Source organism: Periophthalmus magnuspinnatus, chromosome 16 (assembly GCF_009829125.3).
Source record: "Periophthalmus magnuspinnatus isolate fPerMag1 chromosome 16, fPerMag1.2.pri, whole genome shotgun sequence".
Lineage (NCBI taxonomy): Eukaryota > Metazoa > Chordata > Actinopteri > Gobiiformes > Gobiidae > Periophthalmus > Periophthalmus magnuspinnatus.
The window spans coordinates 24,493,225-24,511,109 of NC_047141.1; the positions used below are offsets into that span (position 1 = coordinate 24,493,225).

Genomic DNA, 17,885 nt, shown 5'->3' on the forward strand with positions numbered 1-17,885 from the left:
GTGTTACACTCACAGCGCAGGACACTTTTGTCACAAAAACATGAAGCTCGCCTTTCTGCACATTAGTACATATTAGTACAAAATAGTGCACGGTTGAGTCAAATTTTGGATGAAGAAAAACCTGATTTAGAAAATCACGTAATGTGATAACAAGTCAAGTACTCATGCACACTGGCGTCAATAATAAGTTCATACTGGGTTGTTTACATCTAACCCTGGTATTTTTGTGGAGTAACCTCAGAGGCTCACACCCCACCCCCCATCTTCATTCCTCGCAGAGTCCTCAAGAAGCTGCAAGAAAAAGAGCCACACTGCAGTCAGTGGCACAGTCCAGAGGAATCCCAACTCAGCGCAACACAATAAGAGTTTTGTACAGTAATTGTGGAGGCAACTTTCACTATCTTGCCAAAGTGAAAGAAAGTTTTGCAGAGGCTTCGTGCGTCTGGGCGGAGTGAGAACTTTCCGTAAATTGAACAAGTTGACACTGTAAGTATCCTGCAAGTCTTACATATGTACAGACCTTCCTTAAACATCTTATACCGTGACGATCATTTAATTAAAAAAAGTTGCAAAGTACCTAGCCTATAGTAAAGACTTTATTAAACCCATTTTTGGTGTGTAGAAAGCAGAGTTGAGTTGCGCTCTTACGCATGGCTACAACTGAGTGGAACTTTTCCAAACCTTCTGCTGTTTTCTTGTGCTTTTGCATTAGCGAGTTCACAACCTACACGGTGTTTATGCTCAAGGCTGCTCTTTATTCTACACATTTTCTCCACGACCAGAAAAATTCCACTTCCAAACTTGAGCTTTCTCTTCCCAGAATCCCAATACTTTGCATTTTCTACCGGATACTTTTTTTCCTCAAATTCTGAATCGTTCGATGTGTTTCCCATTTTAAAGCCAAGTCATGTGCTTCTCTTTATGCATAGCTGTCAAACTGCTGTTTTCTAGTAGCATAGAGATAATTTATTTGAGTGCACTCCACCTTTGCCTCTGGGTTCACTTCACTTTCTAACGTTGGTCTGCCCTTATTGGCTTTAGTCCTGTCTTGAATCATTATTGCCAGCATCTGTCAAACGTCTAACAAACACTATTATTAGATAGCTTCTTTTTCCTGTATCGTTCATTATGTATTAATCTGAAACTGATTGACAGGCCTTTGTTGTTAATCCTGATCCTGGACTTTCTATGTAAATTTGATTCACTTCTTCCCATGCACAAATCTTGGTTTCAGCCCTGGGCAAAACAGGAAATCTTTAGCTCTCCAAAAACCTCCTTTGATGTATCCCATGCAAAAGATTTAAGGAGCTTAGATCTTTTGGGACTGCACATTGTTGACTATGTTGTCTGAGTCATACAGCCACTGTGAAGGCATTAGCTGTAAACAGGAGTGTAAGGGAAGAGACATTTGGACAAGCTACTTTTGGTTATGCCTTGAGCCACCACCAAGACATCAACTCCATTTGGTAACGTCTAGTCCCACCGCCTGTGTTCCATATGTAGACCAGATGAGGCAGCAAACAACACTGAGACCCACTAACCAGTTATTGCAACTTAACACCAGGGTGAATGCGAACCCCACTACTGCCAACCCCCTTTTTGCAGTGCTTGAAATAGACCAAGTCTGGGCAGAACATACTGCATATTAGGCTACCAATGATATAACAAACTCAATGGAAGAGTGTGTTCTTGCCAGATATTTTAGAAATAAATAAATAAATAAATATGCATCATTTATGTATGTATACATTCTGCAAGATTCAGTTCATACTGTCTGTATCAGTCTTATTCCTTTTTTTTTTACCTTGACTCATACAATCAAGTAAACTTCACTAACTTTGTGGTCTGCCTTTAACAAAGAATCCTCTGTTCCCAGGTACAATGGACCTTGTGTTGTTGATGATAAGCGCTTGGGCTGCTCCTGCTTTTGGTAGGTATCAATTTCTTTTCATTAAGCGGTGAAAAGTAATATCATAATATAATGTAGATGAAGCGTCTCTCTGGGTTGTTCTAGACTTTCTTAGTTAAATGGGGTATTTGTATAACAGGGTCGGCGTTTGGCAGGGAGATGTTTGGTAAGTCTTCTGCATTAGCATGGCCATGTGGTGAAGTTTTTAACCTCCTGTCTTAAATCCTTAATTTCCTGTGCGCCGTGAAATGGCTCCCTGCCAGCTCTCTCTTTCCCAGCATGCAACTGAACATGCCTGGTCCTCATGTCAAGCATAAGTTATCATGCATTAATATTTGCATTTTAACATCTGAAGGCTGGGCTGTGAAGTGTCAAAAAATTTTCAGATTCACTCAAAACTTTATTCATATACTTGCCAAGTTTAAATTGTTTAGTTCAAGTGTTAAACTTTATGCGTTCTGCAGGTCATCCGTGATGTTAAGCAGATTCTCAAAGTAGATATTTTTAGCTAAGAATGAAGAATTATTTTCTGAATCTTGTCAGCGCTTGCTATTACTTTGCCAAACATGTCACGTTAGGCCTTACAGAGAGCAGAATAACATTTGTATATCTACTAAGCAGTCAGGTCAAAGGGGGCTTCTGTAAAGTCCATGACTGTATCCTGCTGTCAGAAATGAACTCTCACAGGCCCTTTACAGAGCAGATGTTTTCTTATGTATAACTTTGTCCAACACTTATAAATATTCTTATCACTCCAGTCACACTAAACTTTGATGCAGTTTCATTAACATATTCTTACATGGAGTTAAAACTGCTATCTTAAAGTAATGTTCCACTGTATGGCATTTACTACATCTATCTTGCATTTAATCAACCACTACTTGAAATACCATGAAAAACATTTATTCCAAGTACCTCGCACCTTGATGTTTCGCTGCTCACCCAAGTGGCTTCTTCAGTTCTGGTCCGGTTGCTGGTGGACACTGCCTTATATCTAACTCCTCCACCCTTCACATAGATATAGTCCCTCATATTCCAGTCTAAGCAGTTTTATCTCAGTGGAAACAAGCCGGTGATGGATCTGTCATCTGAAAACTTACATAGTGCACCCATAAAGAACCGTATAGAAATTGGACACTAAAAAAGGTGCCAAATTTGCACATATTCTTTCAGTTGGCAGTTTGTAATATCAGGATAGAAATGACCCTGACACTAACCCATAGGCCATAGCTCATCGGGACATGTCTGAGGTCAAAGAGGAGTCATGAGTTCAGGTCATAAGGCAATCACGTCTCAGTCGCCCAAGTCTAAACATATCTGGCCATCCATCAGTGGGCTATTTTAGCTACGCCACTACTATGTGTGTAGATTATCATAACGCAGTAATTCAGATTATGGATTAGGCATTTCACAGTGTCAAATTTTAGTTTATTGACACCATAACCGAGCTATTCATTTTATTTTATTCCCTTTGTCTAACATTATTATTTCTAAAGCGTTATTTAAAAAAAGCCACAGAGTCAAGCAAGTGATGCCATCAGAGTGCACAAAATTACACCTGTGACTGTATAATTGCAAGATAGATATGTTTAATGCTAAACTGTGGAATATTCCAGGCAAAGCAATAAGATCTAAACAGAGACAAGAAGGTGATGGACCCTCCACCAGAGAAGTTACATGGTGCATCTTTTAAGAAAGTCGTTCTTTTAAAACCAGCTTTGTATGTAGCTTCAGTAAAAAATACCTTTAATTGAGTATTCCTAATTTGCTGACTTGCTGCTATATTACCTGGTGACTTTTGCACAGACTAATGGTTTTCTTTTTGTCCCACAGTTTCGGCAGCTGACGAGGACAATGGTACGTATTATTAGAATGGAAATGTAGAAAAGTGCAATTAAGATAAGCTACGTTCGCATTTTAACTAGCATATAAATTGGCACTGGCACCAAACCGCTTAATGACTAGATGAATGACTCTGGTCTCATTCGGCTGTGAAGTGTGTCAATGGCTGAATCTGTTGCTCATTTGTTCTCTCTCTTCTCTCTTTTGACAGACAGTGCATTTAATTATGGTAAGTGCTGCACAGACATGGCCCCTTTATAACAAATAGAGAAACATGTGCTACATTGTGGTAAAACTTTCCAATTAAAGTTAAAATTGAGACATCACATCACTATAGATTATACTAATTACTATTGATGGGTCTATTGGCCTTTTTAATTTACCACTCATTTATAATAATTGTAATTTTGGTAAAATATTTTGTAATATGTGACCATCATCAAATCGTGATGTAAAAAGTTACTGACGTCTATACTAGGGTTTAATTCACTCAGTTAATCCTGAAGCTTAAGAGTCCTGCCCACCTTGAAACCCACCAGGTTCTGTTAATTTCTCATAAATTTTCCCAGACTAACAAAAACAAAGTAAACATTAAGATCTTAAAGGCAGGTCTGTGGTAATTAATTTCCATGACACCATTATTTTTAGTCCAAGTTTGGCTAAATGCCTTTCTAAGTATATATGGTTTGTGAAATATTTTATTAAAAAATGATGTCAATCTCATATTTTTTCTCATATTAAGCAGCTTTACATTCCTGCTTATGTTTTTCTTCCAGACTATGAATCATTGAGGATTGGAGGCCTGGTTTTTGCTGTGGTGCTCTTTGTCTTGGGCATTGCTCTTATTGTCAGTAAGTAGATTCTCCATGTGCATGTGTTTATGTGTTACTCTACATACAACCTTGTGACTGAGCAAATTCATAGAGCCCTGGGTTCATATAGTACTGCACAACAACCGCGGCCCTGTGTTCCTCTGATGTCTTGAGGGGCGGAAAATTGATGCTTCTTGCTCTGGCTTAGTTCTCAACGCTGTCATGCTCTGTGCATCGCTGCAATTCGCCCTTTATAACTTCTACTCTTATGCCTTCTTGTCCTTGCACCTGACAACACATAGCAATTATATTTTGTAGTCTGTGACAGATTCCATAATTTTATTAAATGAAGTTAATAAATACCTAAAAATTTTGCGTGATAAACTTGTATAATAGATATACATACTTGAGCCTATGCATTTTACAGTAACATAACTTTAGTAATTAATAAGTAATTATACAGGAAATAATCCTTAATAAATGTCAAGTGTAAATGTACAAAAGTTATTAGTTGTCACTTTTCAGTATGGTGTTATGGCTCTCTTGACCTTAAATCTTTGTGTAAACAATATTGCAATAGATGTTATTTGGCGCCCTCTAGTGATGTATATCCAGTCAGCATGGAAGTAGTGTTTATGTTCCGTAGTATTACTCTGGTATTGATTTTTCTCCTAGTAATGTTTCATAATAATAGCCCTTGTGCTTTAGAGTGCTATTATTTGGAGTTGATGTCACTATTGGCTTTCTTGAGTTAGTTTGAACACAATCCAGGAAAGTGAGGATTATGAGTTTCTCATGACTGACTGGTCGTTCAGGTTGGTTTATTGGCACCAGCTCTGCATGGCACTCCATTAGCTACTTCTCATTCAGCCCAGATTAGGAAGCTGAATTGGATTTAGTAACTTGAGTGGTCATTGTAATTAGTGTTGTGACAATATTAAAATATCAAACTTGATTTTGATACTAAAGAATAGACTTGATTCTCAATACCAATTCCGATACCACAATGGCAATAAAAACACTCTTTTTTCAGACGGTAGAATGTCATTTTCAACGTTAAATCATTATACTTTCTTGTGTATTACCGTGTGGCCTTATAGCTGTGTAATTCCTCAGGTAGGTTCCATAGTTGGTGTATATTAGTGTATGTGGTCTTATACTTGTGGTTCTGATACAGCTCAATTCTCATTCTAAAGATTCATTTCTGTCTTGTGAATGTCTTTTATCCTCGATTAGTATCTGATTTTTTTCTGTTTTCAACAGGCCGGAAGTGCACCTGCACAAAAAGTGACAAGCCCAGGTAACTTATATTAATGAGTAAAAACATGTTGTACTACTACTGAATTCTGCTATAACACATTTTGTTTTGTTCATGTGTAGAACTAGAGCAGCTGAGCCATAATCAGGTGTCCCAAGAGGTAACTTTGTTTTCACTTTAAAAAAAGACTAACAATTTAAATAAAGCTCAATCAACTTTCCTAACTTTGTTTTCTTGCTTAAATGCAGTACATTGAAGTGCTTTCTAGAGGTGAGCTTTTAATCTAATATCATATCATAAATATCATATCACATTATTATATATATATATATGAACTTTATATTTATAATAATCTTTGTTTGCCTTTTAGTTTTTGAATAGCCAAAACAGATGAACAATGAAGCTGCCAATTGAACTTTCCATGAATGTGATTTTATTACATTTTATTACATAATTACACTGCTTATGTTTGTAATGTTAATGTTTTTATATGATCAGTATGACCTAAATAGAGAGCCACATAGATGTATTATGTAGCAGTTTGATTGATAAAAATGATGTGATATTGAAATAAAATGTCCCAAAGCCTCAGTTCTTTGTTGTCTCTTGTTGTTTGTGGAGCTGGTTCATTGCAGTGCACTGGGCCTTCTGTCATAGTGCACAACTGCTCCTGCTGACACAGCACACTGCCCACTTACTCACAGTCTGCTGCTTGTATATTTTCATTCACTGGAAGCTAAGAAGCCAGCATCAGCCAGCATCCCAACGACTACCTTTTTATGATGCACCCGCTACTTGCGTTTGCACTTTTGAAGAGAAAATTAATAAAGTAACATTAACATTTATACTGCCACCATCTCTATATAAAGATGTTTATTTTAAATAGATCCTTATAAAGGCATTGGATAAACATAACATAATTAAATTAAAAAAGATGACACAATATTTTTTTTAACATTTCAGTACATTGCGTAGGCATTTGCCAATCCAAATAAACTGCAACCAAGATATGACACTAAATGGATTTACTACAAGTTAAAGTAAACACTAATTTGCCCCCATTGTAAAATGTGTTGTGTGTTTGGCCTATGCTCCAGTGCCTTTGAGATTGACAAGTGTTAGACAACTACAGTGCTGCACCCAGGGGTCCATTTCCATATGTCTAGGCAGGATTGTGATCACGAGTACCAAGATGGAGGATTACCCAACTGCACATTTTAGGTTAATGTGAAGAGTATGCAAAGGAAACCCTTCTAGACACAGAAAGAACATGCAAACTCCACACTGAAAGGCCCCACACAATCTGGGAGTCAAATCTGGGACATTGTCGTTGAAAGGTGTAAGCTCTATGCCACCATGCCTTTAAATATACAACCTTTCCCTGTAGACTATCTTTAAATAATTGATATGGGAACACTCTAATATATTACATCAGTGTCAGGGTCTAAAACAATAGCAGCAAATAGCCTCACTCAGTCTGTCAATAAAATGCAGAAATCCACTAAATGTTTCATACAGTTTGTAGTATCCCAGAGCAGCCAGCAGAGGGAGCCTTCCGGGTTGGCAGCAGCAGCAGCAGAAGTGCTTGGGTCTTTCTCCATTCTTACTGCAGTAAGTCAAGTGCGGCCAACGACCTGCTAAGTTTCCTCAAGACCAGGGTCCTGATCCTCTCCATCGTGCAGCTATGGCCACTACAGGTGCGTCTCACTTAACTGCTAGAGTAAATATTTAACATAAGCAAAAATGTTTGGGCTATGGTCAGGGGAGGCAGTGGCGTTGGAGGTAACACATTTTGCAGTAAAAATTTGTTGCACAGTGTGAGCTATAAAAAAAAAAGCCCATCCAAAGCCTGTAGTTTTTATTTTTTGTTTGTTTGTTTTGTGTATATGTATATGTATATGTGTGTATTTGCAAAATCTAGAGACAGATTGCTACCTCAGGCAAGTGCAATACTCGAAGTCAGCAACATGTGCACTGCAGTATTGATAATTGGCTGCAGGTAAAGTATATCTAATATAGATAATAATTTACAATCAAAATGCCACTTTTTAATTTTACTTTTAATTTTATATTACTTCATATAGCTCAGATACTGGTCTTGTGGCTATAGCTTTAACCCTCTTTACCTCAGTGCACCTTTTTCTGCTGAGCCAAGATGCTGCATTGAGTTGCTCATTGGGGAAAAGAGAGGAGAGGAGTTATGAGCCAAGACTGCAGAGCACAGGGGCTGCAACGCCTAGTGGCCACTCTGCTAATTGAAAGCTTTTTGCAGTCTAGTCTTAGTCATGTGGTCTAATGCTGTCATTCCTCACTCATCTTTGCAGAATCTATGTTCCCAGACCGCAGTGACTTTGATTATGGTAAGTTTGTTTGGCCATATTTGTATTGGTCATTTATTGAGAACTGACTCATTAAATGAAAATGTTGCTTGGAAGGGGGGAAAAAATCACACTTTAATTCAACAAGAAAGGTTACATGAAAGAAAGATTTTATTTATTTAAATGTTAGGATGTAATTATTGATACACAACAATTCTATATCAATTGCACACAACTAACTGTTAGGTTATTACATATTCATAGAACTGTATTTATTCCACCCATTATTTTGCATACAGTGTCTTCAGTGCTCAATTCCAAGATATGGATGCAAGTTTATTGATACTAAAGGATTGTTTTTTGCAGATTATGAAACATTACGAACCACAGGTCTCATCCTCGCTATAGTGATGTTTGTTAGTGGCATTTTAATAGCTCTAAGTAAGTTGAAAATTCTCTTTTATACAATGATGCAAATGTTGTAAGAGTTAATATATTACATTGTTCTCCAAACAGGTAAAAAAATCACAAAATGTGTAAGGCCCTCATCCAAGTAAGACATGTGCAAAGCAAAGTGGATAAACTGGCTGCATGCAGAATTTAAGTTTGGAAAATGAAATGCATTTAATTTCCTCCCAAATACTCAAATAATTATAATAAACTTTCATAAAAATCCCAAATTACACTGTATTACAAAAAATCCCCCCAAAACACACTTCCAACACATAAAGGACTTAGTGACTCTATCGTCATTAATAAATCTGTTCTTTTTGTGTTGGTAGTGTATCAATAAGCTGACTGCATGCCGCTTGTCTGGCAAAACACTGACCTGCTGTTTGAAGACACAAAAATGCATCATGGTTCCCCCAGAATGCAGAAGAATTTTAATATGTGCTTTTAATAATTGTTGTTTTGTTTTATATTTTCAGCTCATCTGGCATCCCAAGTGCAAAGACAGAAGGTGGGCATCTGCATACTTGTATATATGTCTTTTGTAACTTGTTTTTACTGTTGTTGTTTTTTCTTTCCAGTTCCATCTCAGACTGTATAAAGTCAAAAAATTGCACAGATGTCTCTACAGGGTCCACACTGGAGTCTACACACATTTTCCCTGGCTTTTCTGCACCAGCTCTCACTCAGTCACTTCTGTATCAGGGACTAGTGTGCTGAATGTAATGCTAAAGTCATGGATGAAACGCATGACTTTTATTTTGAAACATTTTCAAAATAAATTGTACAAAAAAGCATGTAGTATCAGATTTACCCATGTTTGTTCTTTTTAAATTAAAATTAATCAAAATTTAATCTATACTGTAGACTGTAAATACATTACAATAATCTAGAATTAAGTTATCTTTTTAATTTGGATTACTAAATTGAGCTATGATTGTATCATTGTGTATATGTGTTGAATTATGTTTTGTGTGTATCTAGTGAAGAATGCATTGTGCAGGAAATATAGTGTATCAAACATAAATTCAGAAGGTGACACATCAGTGTTCATATAAGTCATGCTATGACTGTTTGTCCAGAGTGTGGGTGGGGAAAATGTGTGAAAAATAAATAGTTCTTTTAAATGGGACAATCAGTGTTAGACATCATGTTTAAAAGAATAATCCAAACATCAAAACATTGTGAAACTCAAGGTGAGTTTATTCAGATGACTCATTAGAGAAAAGTACATTTTATAGCATGTGTCACAGGCCTTACTCAAAACAGACTCATTTACACTGTAAATTATGTTTTTCAGTGACAATGAATGGATATTATAAGTATGATACATACAGAAACATATTGGTCATACTGACCTGGACTCAAGTCAAAAATATGACTAAAGATGGAATTTTGATAAAAACAAATGAGTTTGGGGAACATAGTTCCAAAATTAATGATTTCACAGAAATCAACAATTAGTGGGAGTGTGGTCTTTCAGCAAAAAAGCAGCTCTTCCATAAAAGCTTTATAAGTCTAATGCGCATATTCTTCATATAAGATGAAAAAATAAAAAAGTGAATCAGGTTAATCACACATACAAATATATTGTATATATACTGTTTAAATAATAATAATAAAAAATCATAAATATGTAAATATTGCTAACCTTTGAGTTACATGCTATAAGGCACTACTTGTTGAATCCAATGTGAATTAAAGTTTTACAAAACAGACCAAGTACTCCCAAAAATCTCTTCCCAACACAGGAAGTGTGTGTTAGATTCAAATGTGGACCTCATTGTGGGTCCTGTACACGGCGCCGTGAAGAAGTGTTGCGTCTCTTCAACATGACTTTGAGCTGTGGAAGAGCAAAAGTCATTGAATAAACAGGACCCTACAGATAAACCTCACATGTTTAAATAAACAGGACTCCACAGATAAACCTCCCGCGTTTGAATAAATAGGACTACATATAAATCTCATATTGTATGTAGATGTGGTCAGTTCACCTGTTCTCCCTCAGGTCCTCTCTGCAACAGATGTGCTGCTTGGACGTTCTCCAGGTTACGGATGCTGGGGTCAGCTCCGTGGCTCAGAAGCAACTGCATTATCTCCTTCTGATGAGAGTTACCATGGAGACCAGCCGCCATGTGTAACGCTGTGTGTCCGTGGGCCTACAACACAGAGGGAGCATGAGTTTCAACTCGCCTTAACAGACATTACATCATGCTTAATCATGACTCACGTGGGACTTACTTTCATATTGACAAACTCTTTCACATCAACAAACACTTTCATATTGGCCTGTGGATTCCTGAGCAAAAAGCGAACCAACTGAATGTTCCCCTCCTTTACAGCTAAGTGCAACACAGTCTTATTACTCTTAATTTCCTGAAAAGAGATAACACAAACATATAACTGTATACAAAAAGGTATTTGCATTCAAGTAGGTGTGGAGATTTTTGAATACTGTAAAACCCCAGGCCAGGTTATTATTGTACTGTTGGAGGTTGCCATTGCGTTATAATGAAGTAATTTCCTCTAAGTACTGTAAAAATGAGAAAGGACCAACCTGGCTGAGCAAAGACGCCCCAGCATTGAGTAGCATTTCAACACAAGCCAGTTTGTCTGTAGCTTTTGTTGCATCTGACCGTCCAGTATATATCTCTTTCATCACCGTGCAGTGGGACAAGGCTGCACAGTGCAAGGGTGTCATTCCTGAAACAAATAGTATTATGTATAAATATTCAAATCCAAACTCACATTCTTTTTATGGCACATTTTATAAGTTTCCAAACTACCCAGTCTTTACATATAATTTATGCATGTAATTAAGCCGAATTTACCCTCAAAGTTGCGTGCCTCACAGTAGGGCCTGTAACAAAGTAGGGCCTGCAATGAACAAAAGTATATAGTTATTATATTATATGTATTGTAATATATTTTATTTACATGAGTTACACCAGTCTGATGCCATCTTACCTGCAGAACTACACTGTATCCATAGTGAGCGGCCAGATGAAGAGCAGTCTGTCCATTTATATCACATGCATTAATATCTGCCCCCAGTGACAGAAGATCATGTACAATCTCTGGATGATTGGCTGCCACTGCCACCAGTAAAGCTGTCTAGAGATGCATGCAAAATAAATGTTTATTAACAATTGCTTAATTTAAATAAACAGTTTGTAGAATATTATCTGGACACTGACCTTGCCCTTATGTTCTTGTGCATCCAGTCTTCCCAGTGGTTTGAGTTCTTCTGCAGCAGCATAGGCACACTCCCGGAGGCCTTTGGCAGCGTAGATATGCAGCATACTAAAAGAAAAGCAACACACTGTTAGCTAAATGATCTTGTTGAATATGAATGCCATTGTTTAAATAATTGTTACACATTTATACTGTACATATATTTATAATTAATATATTCTCAGAAAGAACGGACAATCCTGACATTTGATTACCACAAAGACAGCCATAAGATGACATTACTGTAAAGTTTAAAACATCCCCATCTAGGCCTGTCATAATCTTTACTTTACCGACTTGTTCAAAAAATAATAGCTGGAACAATATTTTTGGGGATCAACATTTACCCTCTGTAACTTTTCTTTGCACCAATGAGGAACTTTAATTTTTAAGTAAGACGAACATGAACATTTGAGCAGTAGAAGATTCAATACGTAACTTCTATGACTCATAATAGATACTAACTCACTTCTTTATTATTGTTTATTTCAGCTGACTGTGGTGCATTTAGAACAGGGCTTTCTGGGATTTTCCCTTTAAAGTTACTGTGTTAGTGGCATATGGTAGTTTCAATATTAGCGCGATATTTTCTGTAGACATATTGTACATCATTATTCAAAATGTGTTGTTGTGACAGACATGTCTATCCTCAACTTGCTCTAAAGTGAGAGACAGTGCATTGGGTAATTGGGCCTCGCTCTATAGTGTCATTCTGTACAACATAACAGCGACATATCAACAGCCTCAGTCAAGTCATTTTTTGGCCAATGTCTCACAAACTACACACAAACTACCTAAGTCATCTTATTAAGATACATAGTTTATTTTTCTATTTACCTAAAAGCTTACAAAAATTACAATTATAATTACTAATGCTGTTTAATTTCATTCTAATGGTTGAGAAAAGTTCTATACTCACGTGTCCCCGTCTTCATCCTGCTCAGTGGTCCTGCTGTAGTCCATCCCCCTGATGAACATCCTGGCTTCTTGCAGTTTGTTTGGATCCAATGGAGTCCCAAAACTTAATATTGAACTCTGGCTGGGCACCACCTCAGCTTGGATGGACCATGATGAACTAAGGTCTGTCATCAAGGGCTCCTGCGAAAAAAATTACACTATCAATAACCAAAATTTACAAAAGTGTTGCTAAAATTAATATTGATTATATTTTTACGTATGGTTGAGGCTGTGTGTTGTCAAAGGTTTGGGCATATGACAGTGTGCCATATTGTGGGGTGACAGATGGCAGATTGTAGGAGGAAGTGTAGCTTGGCCCTGGTTGTGACGAGGGATAACTGAACAGCATCTCTTGTGCTGGGGTCCACATCTGCGAACTCACTGCCATTTCTGAATGTATATTTGATCCACCTAGAACAAAAAAGGGAGAATTATTACAATTGTATAGAAAGGAATTATGTAATATTTCTTCTTTGTACAAGAGATTATCAACCATAATCACCACACATGAAGGATTTATTGTGGAATTCTGGTTTTAATATTAACCAACTTAACTTAATTACTTGGGGCTGTAATACGTAAAACCCGACATCCATGTATAGACTAGGAAGACAACTGTGCAGTAGATTTTTAGAGTTAGATTTTGACAAAATTTATATCTCATTATGTTTTTAGTCATCCCAATGACAATATCCAAACGATATTTTGGCAACACATCACAAATGTGCTCAAATGTGCCTGCAATGTTTTTGGTTAAGGTTCAGGTATTGCACAAACATGAATACTCATTAAATGAAATATTTCCAAAAGAACCATTGCAATATTATTAGTAGTAAGTATTTACCTGGATAATCTGAAGATTCTCCTGCAGACAGCTATAAAAACAAACATAAAGGTCATCAACTGTTACTATTATTTTAAATCTGAGCTGTATGTGATGTCTTACTGTATAAGTTGGAGGAGCAAGGGTGGGGTGAGAGCAAGATGGCGGCACCGACGATGTTTCCCTCTTCCTCTTCTGCTCCAGGAGTTTCTTCACAGTGGGCTGAGTGCACGGCTTCTCCTTTGACGCTGAAGAGAAACATGCTATAGATTTTAATTTTTTTTAGTTCAGGTTTACATCACACAATTGTAATTATTACTTTAAAAAATGATAATAAAAAAAAGGTTTCTTTAGTTTTGAGAATTTAAATTTATACAGTTTAATTGAATTTCAGTGGTTCTTAATAATTTATCATGCAATCACAGTTGCACAGTTGCACATGTTTCCGGTGGAGGGTCCGTTATCAGCTTGTCTCCATGGAGATGTTATTGCTTTGTCTGGAATGTTCCACAGAATGGCATTCAATGTATCTAGTTACATAGTGTATCTTTAATTGATTAACTTAATAACTTTTAAAACTTACTCCAGCATGGAAAGTGTTAAAGTTAAATAAAGCACATATAACAAAACCAGTTCCATTTAACAGGAAAAGGAACTTAATAATCTTAGACAGAATTCTAGTATTTCCATCTAATGAGATATGACCACAGATAACGTCGTCAAAATCAAAGATAAAACCTATTTCCACTGAGAGGATGGAACCAGCACCAAAGATCTCCCTCCATTAGGAAGACAGAATCTGTGGCTGCACAGTCTACAAATACATTAGAAAAACCTTGTGCCATGGGAGTACCACTGCTTATTTTCTGTGACACCTTCCTGCAAAGCTCCATTACGCTCATACACAAACCACACCACATCTTCCTGTCTTTGGTGAATCAGAAAGAAACGTGACGCTGTCTTTTGCTTTCTGTTATAAAAGGGGACACGAAAAGAAGTAAACTTACTACTATAGGTGATTTCTGCTTTCACTATTATCGCACACACCCACAGTGACAGGCAGATCAGATGCACTTTTCAAAAACATATGCAAATAAAATAAATGAGGCAAGGTTTAGGTTTGTGTCAGACTAAAATTTCAAACTTTCAAATTTTGATTCAATGGAAAAAAGCTTGATACTCAAACTCAGTACAATTTGCAATACCACGCAGAAATGTGGTATTGATGTGGCCTATAGTAAACTATAATATAGGCTATATTCCATTTTCAACACAAAATATTTTTTACCATTTTTTAACTAATTTGCTCAAATTAGTTTTAGATTTAAATTTTAGTATCAATCCATATTTTTTCTAACAACCATAATTTCTTGAAAAAAAAATTGCAGTAAGTAACCACACAAAAAATACCCTCTTGTGACGACTCCAACCAATGTACAAAGGTCACAATCAGAAAGCTTAAGTTACAAATAAAAGGTTAACAGTTTTGATCTTTGAAAGCAAATGTCACCTTTGACTCAGATGATGTAATGTAGGTTTCACTTTTCTTCATCAGCTGAACAAGGTGGAAGTGAGCTAATGTCTGATGGATATTACAACACTGTTTTGTGTCACTGTATATTTATGAACTTACTCATACTTTTCTTGGGCCCCTATTTAACTATTTTGAAATTCAATAATTTTTGTATTTAATTATTTAATAGTGTAGGGCAAACAAATAAACAACTTTGTGTCAATACAGAGATGAGATAAAGACCAATTTCTGTGATGTTATATTTTGAACTAAACTATTTTGATAAGTTTTTTCTCATTACACAATTTTCATTTACTGTTTTGTGTTTTTGTGCCCCCTCTTAGTAATCTACTCTCTCTGGTTCCTTTTGAGTTAAATCATGTGTCTTTACCATGAATCATCATGATACCTCAAATTCAACACATGCATAAGTAATAAGGCCATAGATGAATCATATATCGGTGCTAATAATGGTGGTATACATGATATTGGGGGTGAAAAAAGTACAAACAAATTCTAAAATATCTAAAAGAATAAATTTTGTTATATATATTTTTTCACAAAAGTAAACGTTGTTAGCATTGGCTGGGAAAAAATATCAATATCATAAATACTTCCATAGTATTTGAAAGTAGTTTAATAGTTATTTGACTTAGAGTAACCTTTTATTCTTAAGAAAAACTATATTGGTTATTCCTCTACTGTCTGCTGGGTCACTGCTGTGTTACATTCAAATTGGCCGGTGGAAAGCCCTGGATTTGACTCATGTGCGTGGGAGGGTGGGGATTCCGACAACCTTTCTCTTTTGGCTCTCTCCTGAGAGAAACTAGTGTGCCACTAGCTATCAGCCAGCTTCCTCTTTTGAGTTCAACAGAGACAGCGAAGTAAGCAATGTGTGACCACTAAAGCATATCATGATGTCAAAATGCATCATGTTTAAGCATTAAGTAAAAGGAAGTGAAAACAACAGAAGATGGGCGGAGGCTACAGAGGGTTTCCCCAAGTGATAATCTCTTGGATTCACCAATAGAAGGAGTCCATGCAAATGATTAGACCTACAGTGTGTTAATACTGTGTACAAAGGATTTAGGCCTATACCCTATATCAAAAATGAAAATGAAATAAAGAATAATAGTCCTATTGATCCCTCATTCCATAGTAATAACCTTACATGAATTCATCACATAGTGTTGTACAACTTCAAATGGCAGGCTACAAAACAAAATAAAACTAAATAAAACAACAACAACATTTGAGTCAAATTAATGAGTTCATGAATCAACTTCATTGTCAAATTCATAATTATTTCAAATAATTAAAATGTTAACTTACAAGTTAACACTGACATACAGTTAAAGCACAATTCAAAGTAGAATAGCCTCAGATCAGTGCTGTGATCTACAGCATAAAGAGCAGGATCTAATTCATTAGTCTAGTCTAATTAGTTGATTAGACTTCAGACACTCTAGACATGGAGCTGTATTTGCGTAAGACACTCACGTTTCTCAAAGTGCATGTCAGAATCAGTTGTCCCGTCGTGCTCTATAGTTGTTGTGCTTTGTATCGTCGCTGGTATCGTCACTGGACCTGTCTCGCCACAGTGTGGATGTCCCGGATGTCCTCGCGCTGTCCGTGTCACTGCTCCGGGCTCGTGCCGCTCTCACGCGGGCTCAGGTTGACTGTTTATAAAGAGGGTTGTACACACAGAGCACGTTGTTCTGGCCCCGCCCCGCTGCTCTGCGCCCTCCCTCGTCTTGAGGGAAAGCCTCTCTGACACAATAGTGCTAAAACCTCAATATTTAGAGGAATTCAAGTCTACTCATCAGGGTTATTATTATAGCCTACAGAGATTACCTCATTTGTTTTATTTTGAGCAGTAATTTTTTATTTTTATTTTTTTTTCATTTAAAAGTGCATGACTTCCCCCTTTTCTAACGTTACACCGGCGATGGCATCAACAATACTCTACTGCACATCCAGGTCATTTTATGTAGGCATATTGTCTACATTCTAGGCCTAGTAAGCAGAATTTAAAAAAAATAAAAATCTAAGTATAGCAATAAAGACTTGGCCTGTAGCCTGTTTAGAGGTACTTCTGCCAAAATACTTTAAAACTATGACAGTTCTCTTGGTTAAAAAATGAGGTCTAGGCCATAGTCCTATAAGTTTAGTAGACTATCATAAACTAAAGCCTAAATGTAATCCCCCTTTTCAACTATTTCTTCTCAACACTGTGGTAAATGGTCAGATTTAAATAGCGCTTTTCTGTTTCCAACAGCCGCTCAAAGAGCTTTACATCAATGAGTTTTTACATCGAGTCTTTACATCAACGAATCTTTACATCAACGAGACTTTACATCGGTGAGTCTTTACATCAGTGAGTCTTTACATCAGTGAGTGAGGCGACAGAAAATATATTTTCCATTTTAATGAAATTATATATTTTTTTATCAAGTCAAGTTATAAGTATTTATTAAAGAACATTTAAAAACAGCCACCACTGCCCAAAAAGCAGTACAATATAAAGTGCAATCAAACAAAACATGCACAAAAACAAAAGAACACAACAAATACAATACAGTACAAGAGTCCTGCTCAGCTCGTGTTAAAAGCCAGAGCAAACAAATGAGTTTTCAACAAAGATTTAAAATTAAGAATGTGCTATTCTAAAACCCAGAGGAAGACACGAGTCTGGGAGCAACTACAGCGAAAGCCTGGTCCCATGGAACATCCACAATCATCTGGTCTGATCTCAACAATCTCCTGGGA

General features: G+C 36.6%; 2 protein-coding genes across 3 annotated transcripts; one reads left to right on the top strand and one right to left on the bottom strand.

Annotated features, from left to right (window-relative positions):
- The first annotated feature begins 294 nt into the window (after positions 1-294).
- LOC117384227 (FXYD domain-containing ion transport regulator 6-like) lies at positions 295-6,586 on the top strand. Of its 2 annotated transcripts, XM_033981515.2 has the most exons (10): positions 295-486; positions 1,877-1,930; positions 2,049-2,075; positions 3,743-3,766; positions 3,963-3,980; positions 4,528-4,602; positions 5,827-5,863; positions 5,944-5,981; positions 6,070-6,091; positions 6,192-6,586. In XM_033981515.2, the coding sequence occupies exons 2-8, from the start codon at positions 1,882-1,884 to the stop codon at positions 5,963-5,965; spliced, it is 252 nt and encodes an 83-aa protein (XP_033837406.2). In that variant the 5' UTR covers positions 295-486; positions 1,877-1,881; the 3' UTR covers positions 5,966-5,981; positions 6,070-6,091; positions 6,192-6,586. The 2 variants fall into 2 exon arrangements, with proteins under 2 accessions (XP_033837406.2, XP_055083687.1); XM_055227712.1 differs by lacking the exon at positions 2,049-2,075 and having other exon boundaries at positions 296-486.
- A 3,783-nt stretch (positions 6,587-10,369) lies between these two features.
- LOC117384062 (NF-kappa-B inhibitor delta) lies at positions 10,370-16,718 on the bottom strand. Its single transcript, XM_055228091.1, has 12 exons — positions 16,617-16,718; positions 13,727-13,851; positions 13,625-13,655; positions 12,998-13,191; positions 12,743-12,921; positions 11,787-11,892; positions 11,557-11,703; positions 11,421-11,466; positions 11,147-11,292; positions 10,831-10,965; positions 10,584-10,748; positions 10,370-10,432 (listed from the first exon to the last, which is right to left on the bottom strand). The coding sequence occupies exons 1-12, from the start codon at positions 16,630-16,632 to the stop codon at positions 10,370-10,372; spliced, it is 1,353 nt and encodes a 450-aa protein (XP_055084066.1). The 5' UTR covers positions 16,633-16,718.
- Positions 16,719-17,885: the final 1,167 nt, after the last annotated feature.

What these genes read in the sequence shown, in the direction of transcription:
- LOC117384227 (XM_033981515.2), top strand. Translation starts at nt 1,882, where the DNA reads ATGGACCTTGTGTTGTTGATGATAAGCGCTTGGGCTGCTCCTGCTTTT. An exon ending in TTGGGCTGCTCCTGCTTTTG is followed by an intron (nt 1,931 to 2,048) that starts GTAGGTATCAAT and finishes TTTGTATAACAG; the next exon opens with GGTCGGCGTTTGGCAGGGAG. An exon ending in GTTTGGCAGGGAGATGTTTG is followed by an intron (nt 2,076 to 3,742) that starts GTAAGTCTTCTG and finishes TTTGTCCCACAG; the next exon opens with TTTCGGCAGCTGACGAGGAC.
- LOC117384062 (XM_055228091.1), bottom strand. An exon ending in ACACACAGCCTCAACCATAC is followed by an intron (nt 12,922 to 12,997) that starts GTAAAAATATAA and finishes TTTTTTTCGCAG; the next exon opens with GAGCCCTTGATGACAGACCT. An exon ending in TGAGGCACGCAACTTTGAGG is followed by an intron (nt 11,293 to 11,420) that starts GTAAATTCGGCT and finishes TATTTGTTTCAG; the next exon opens with GAATGACACCCTTGCACTGT.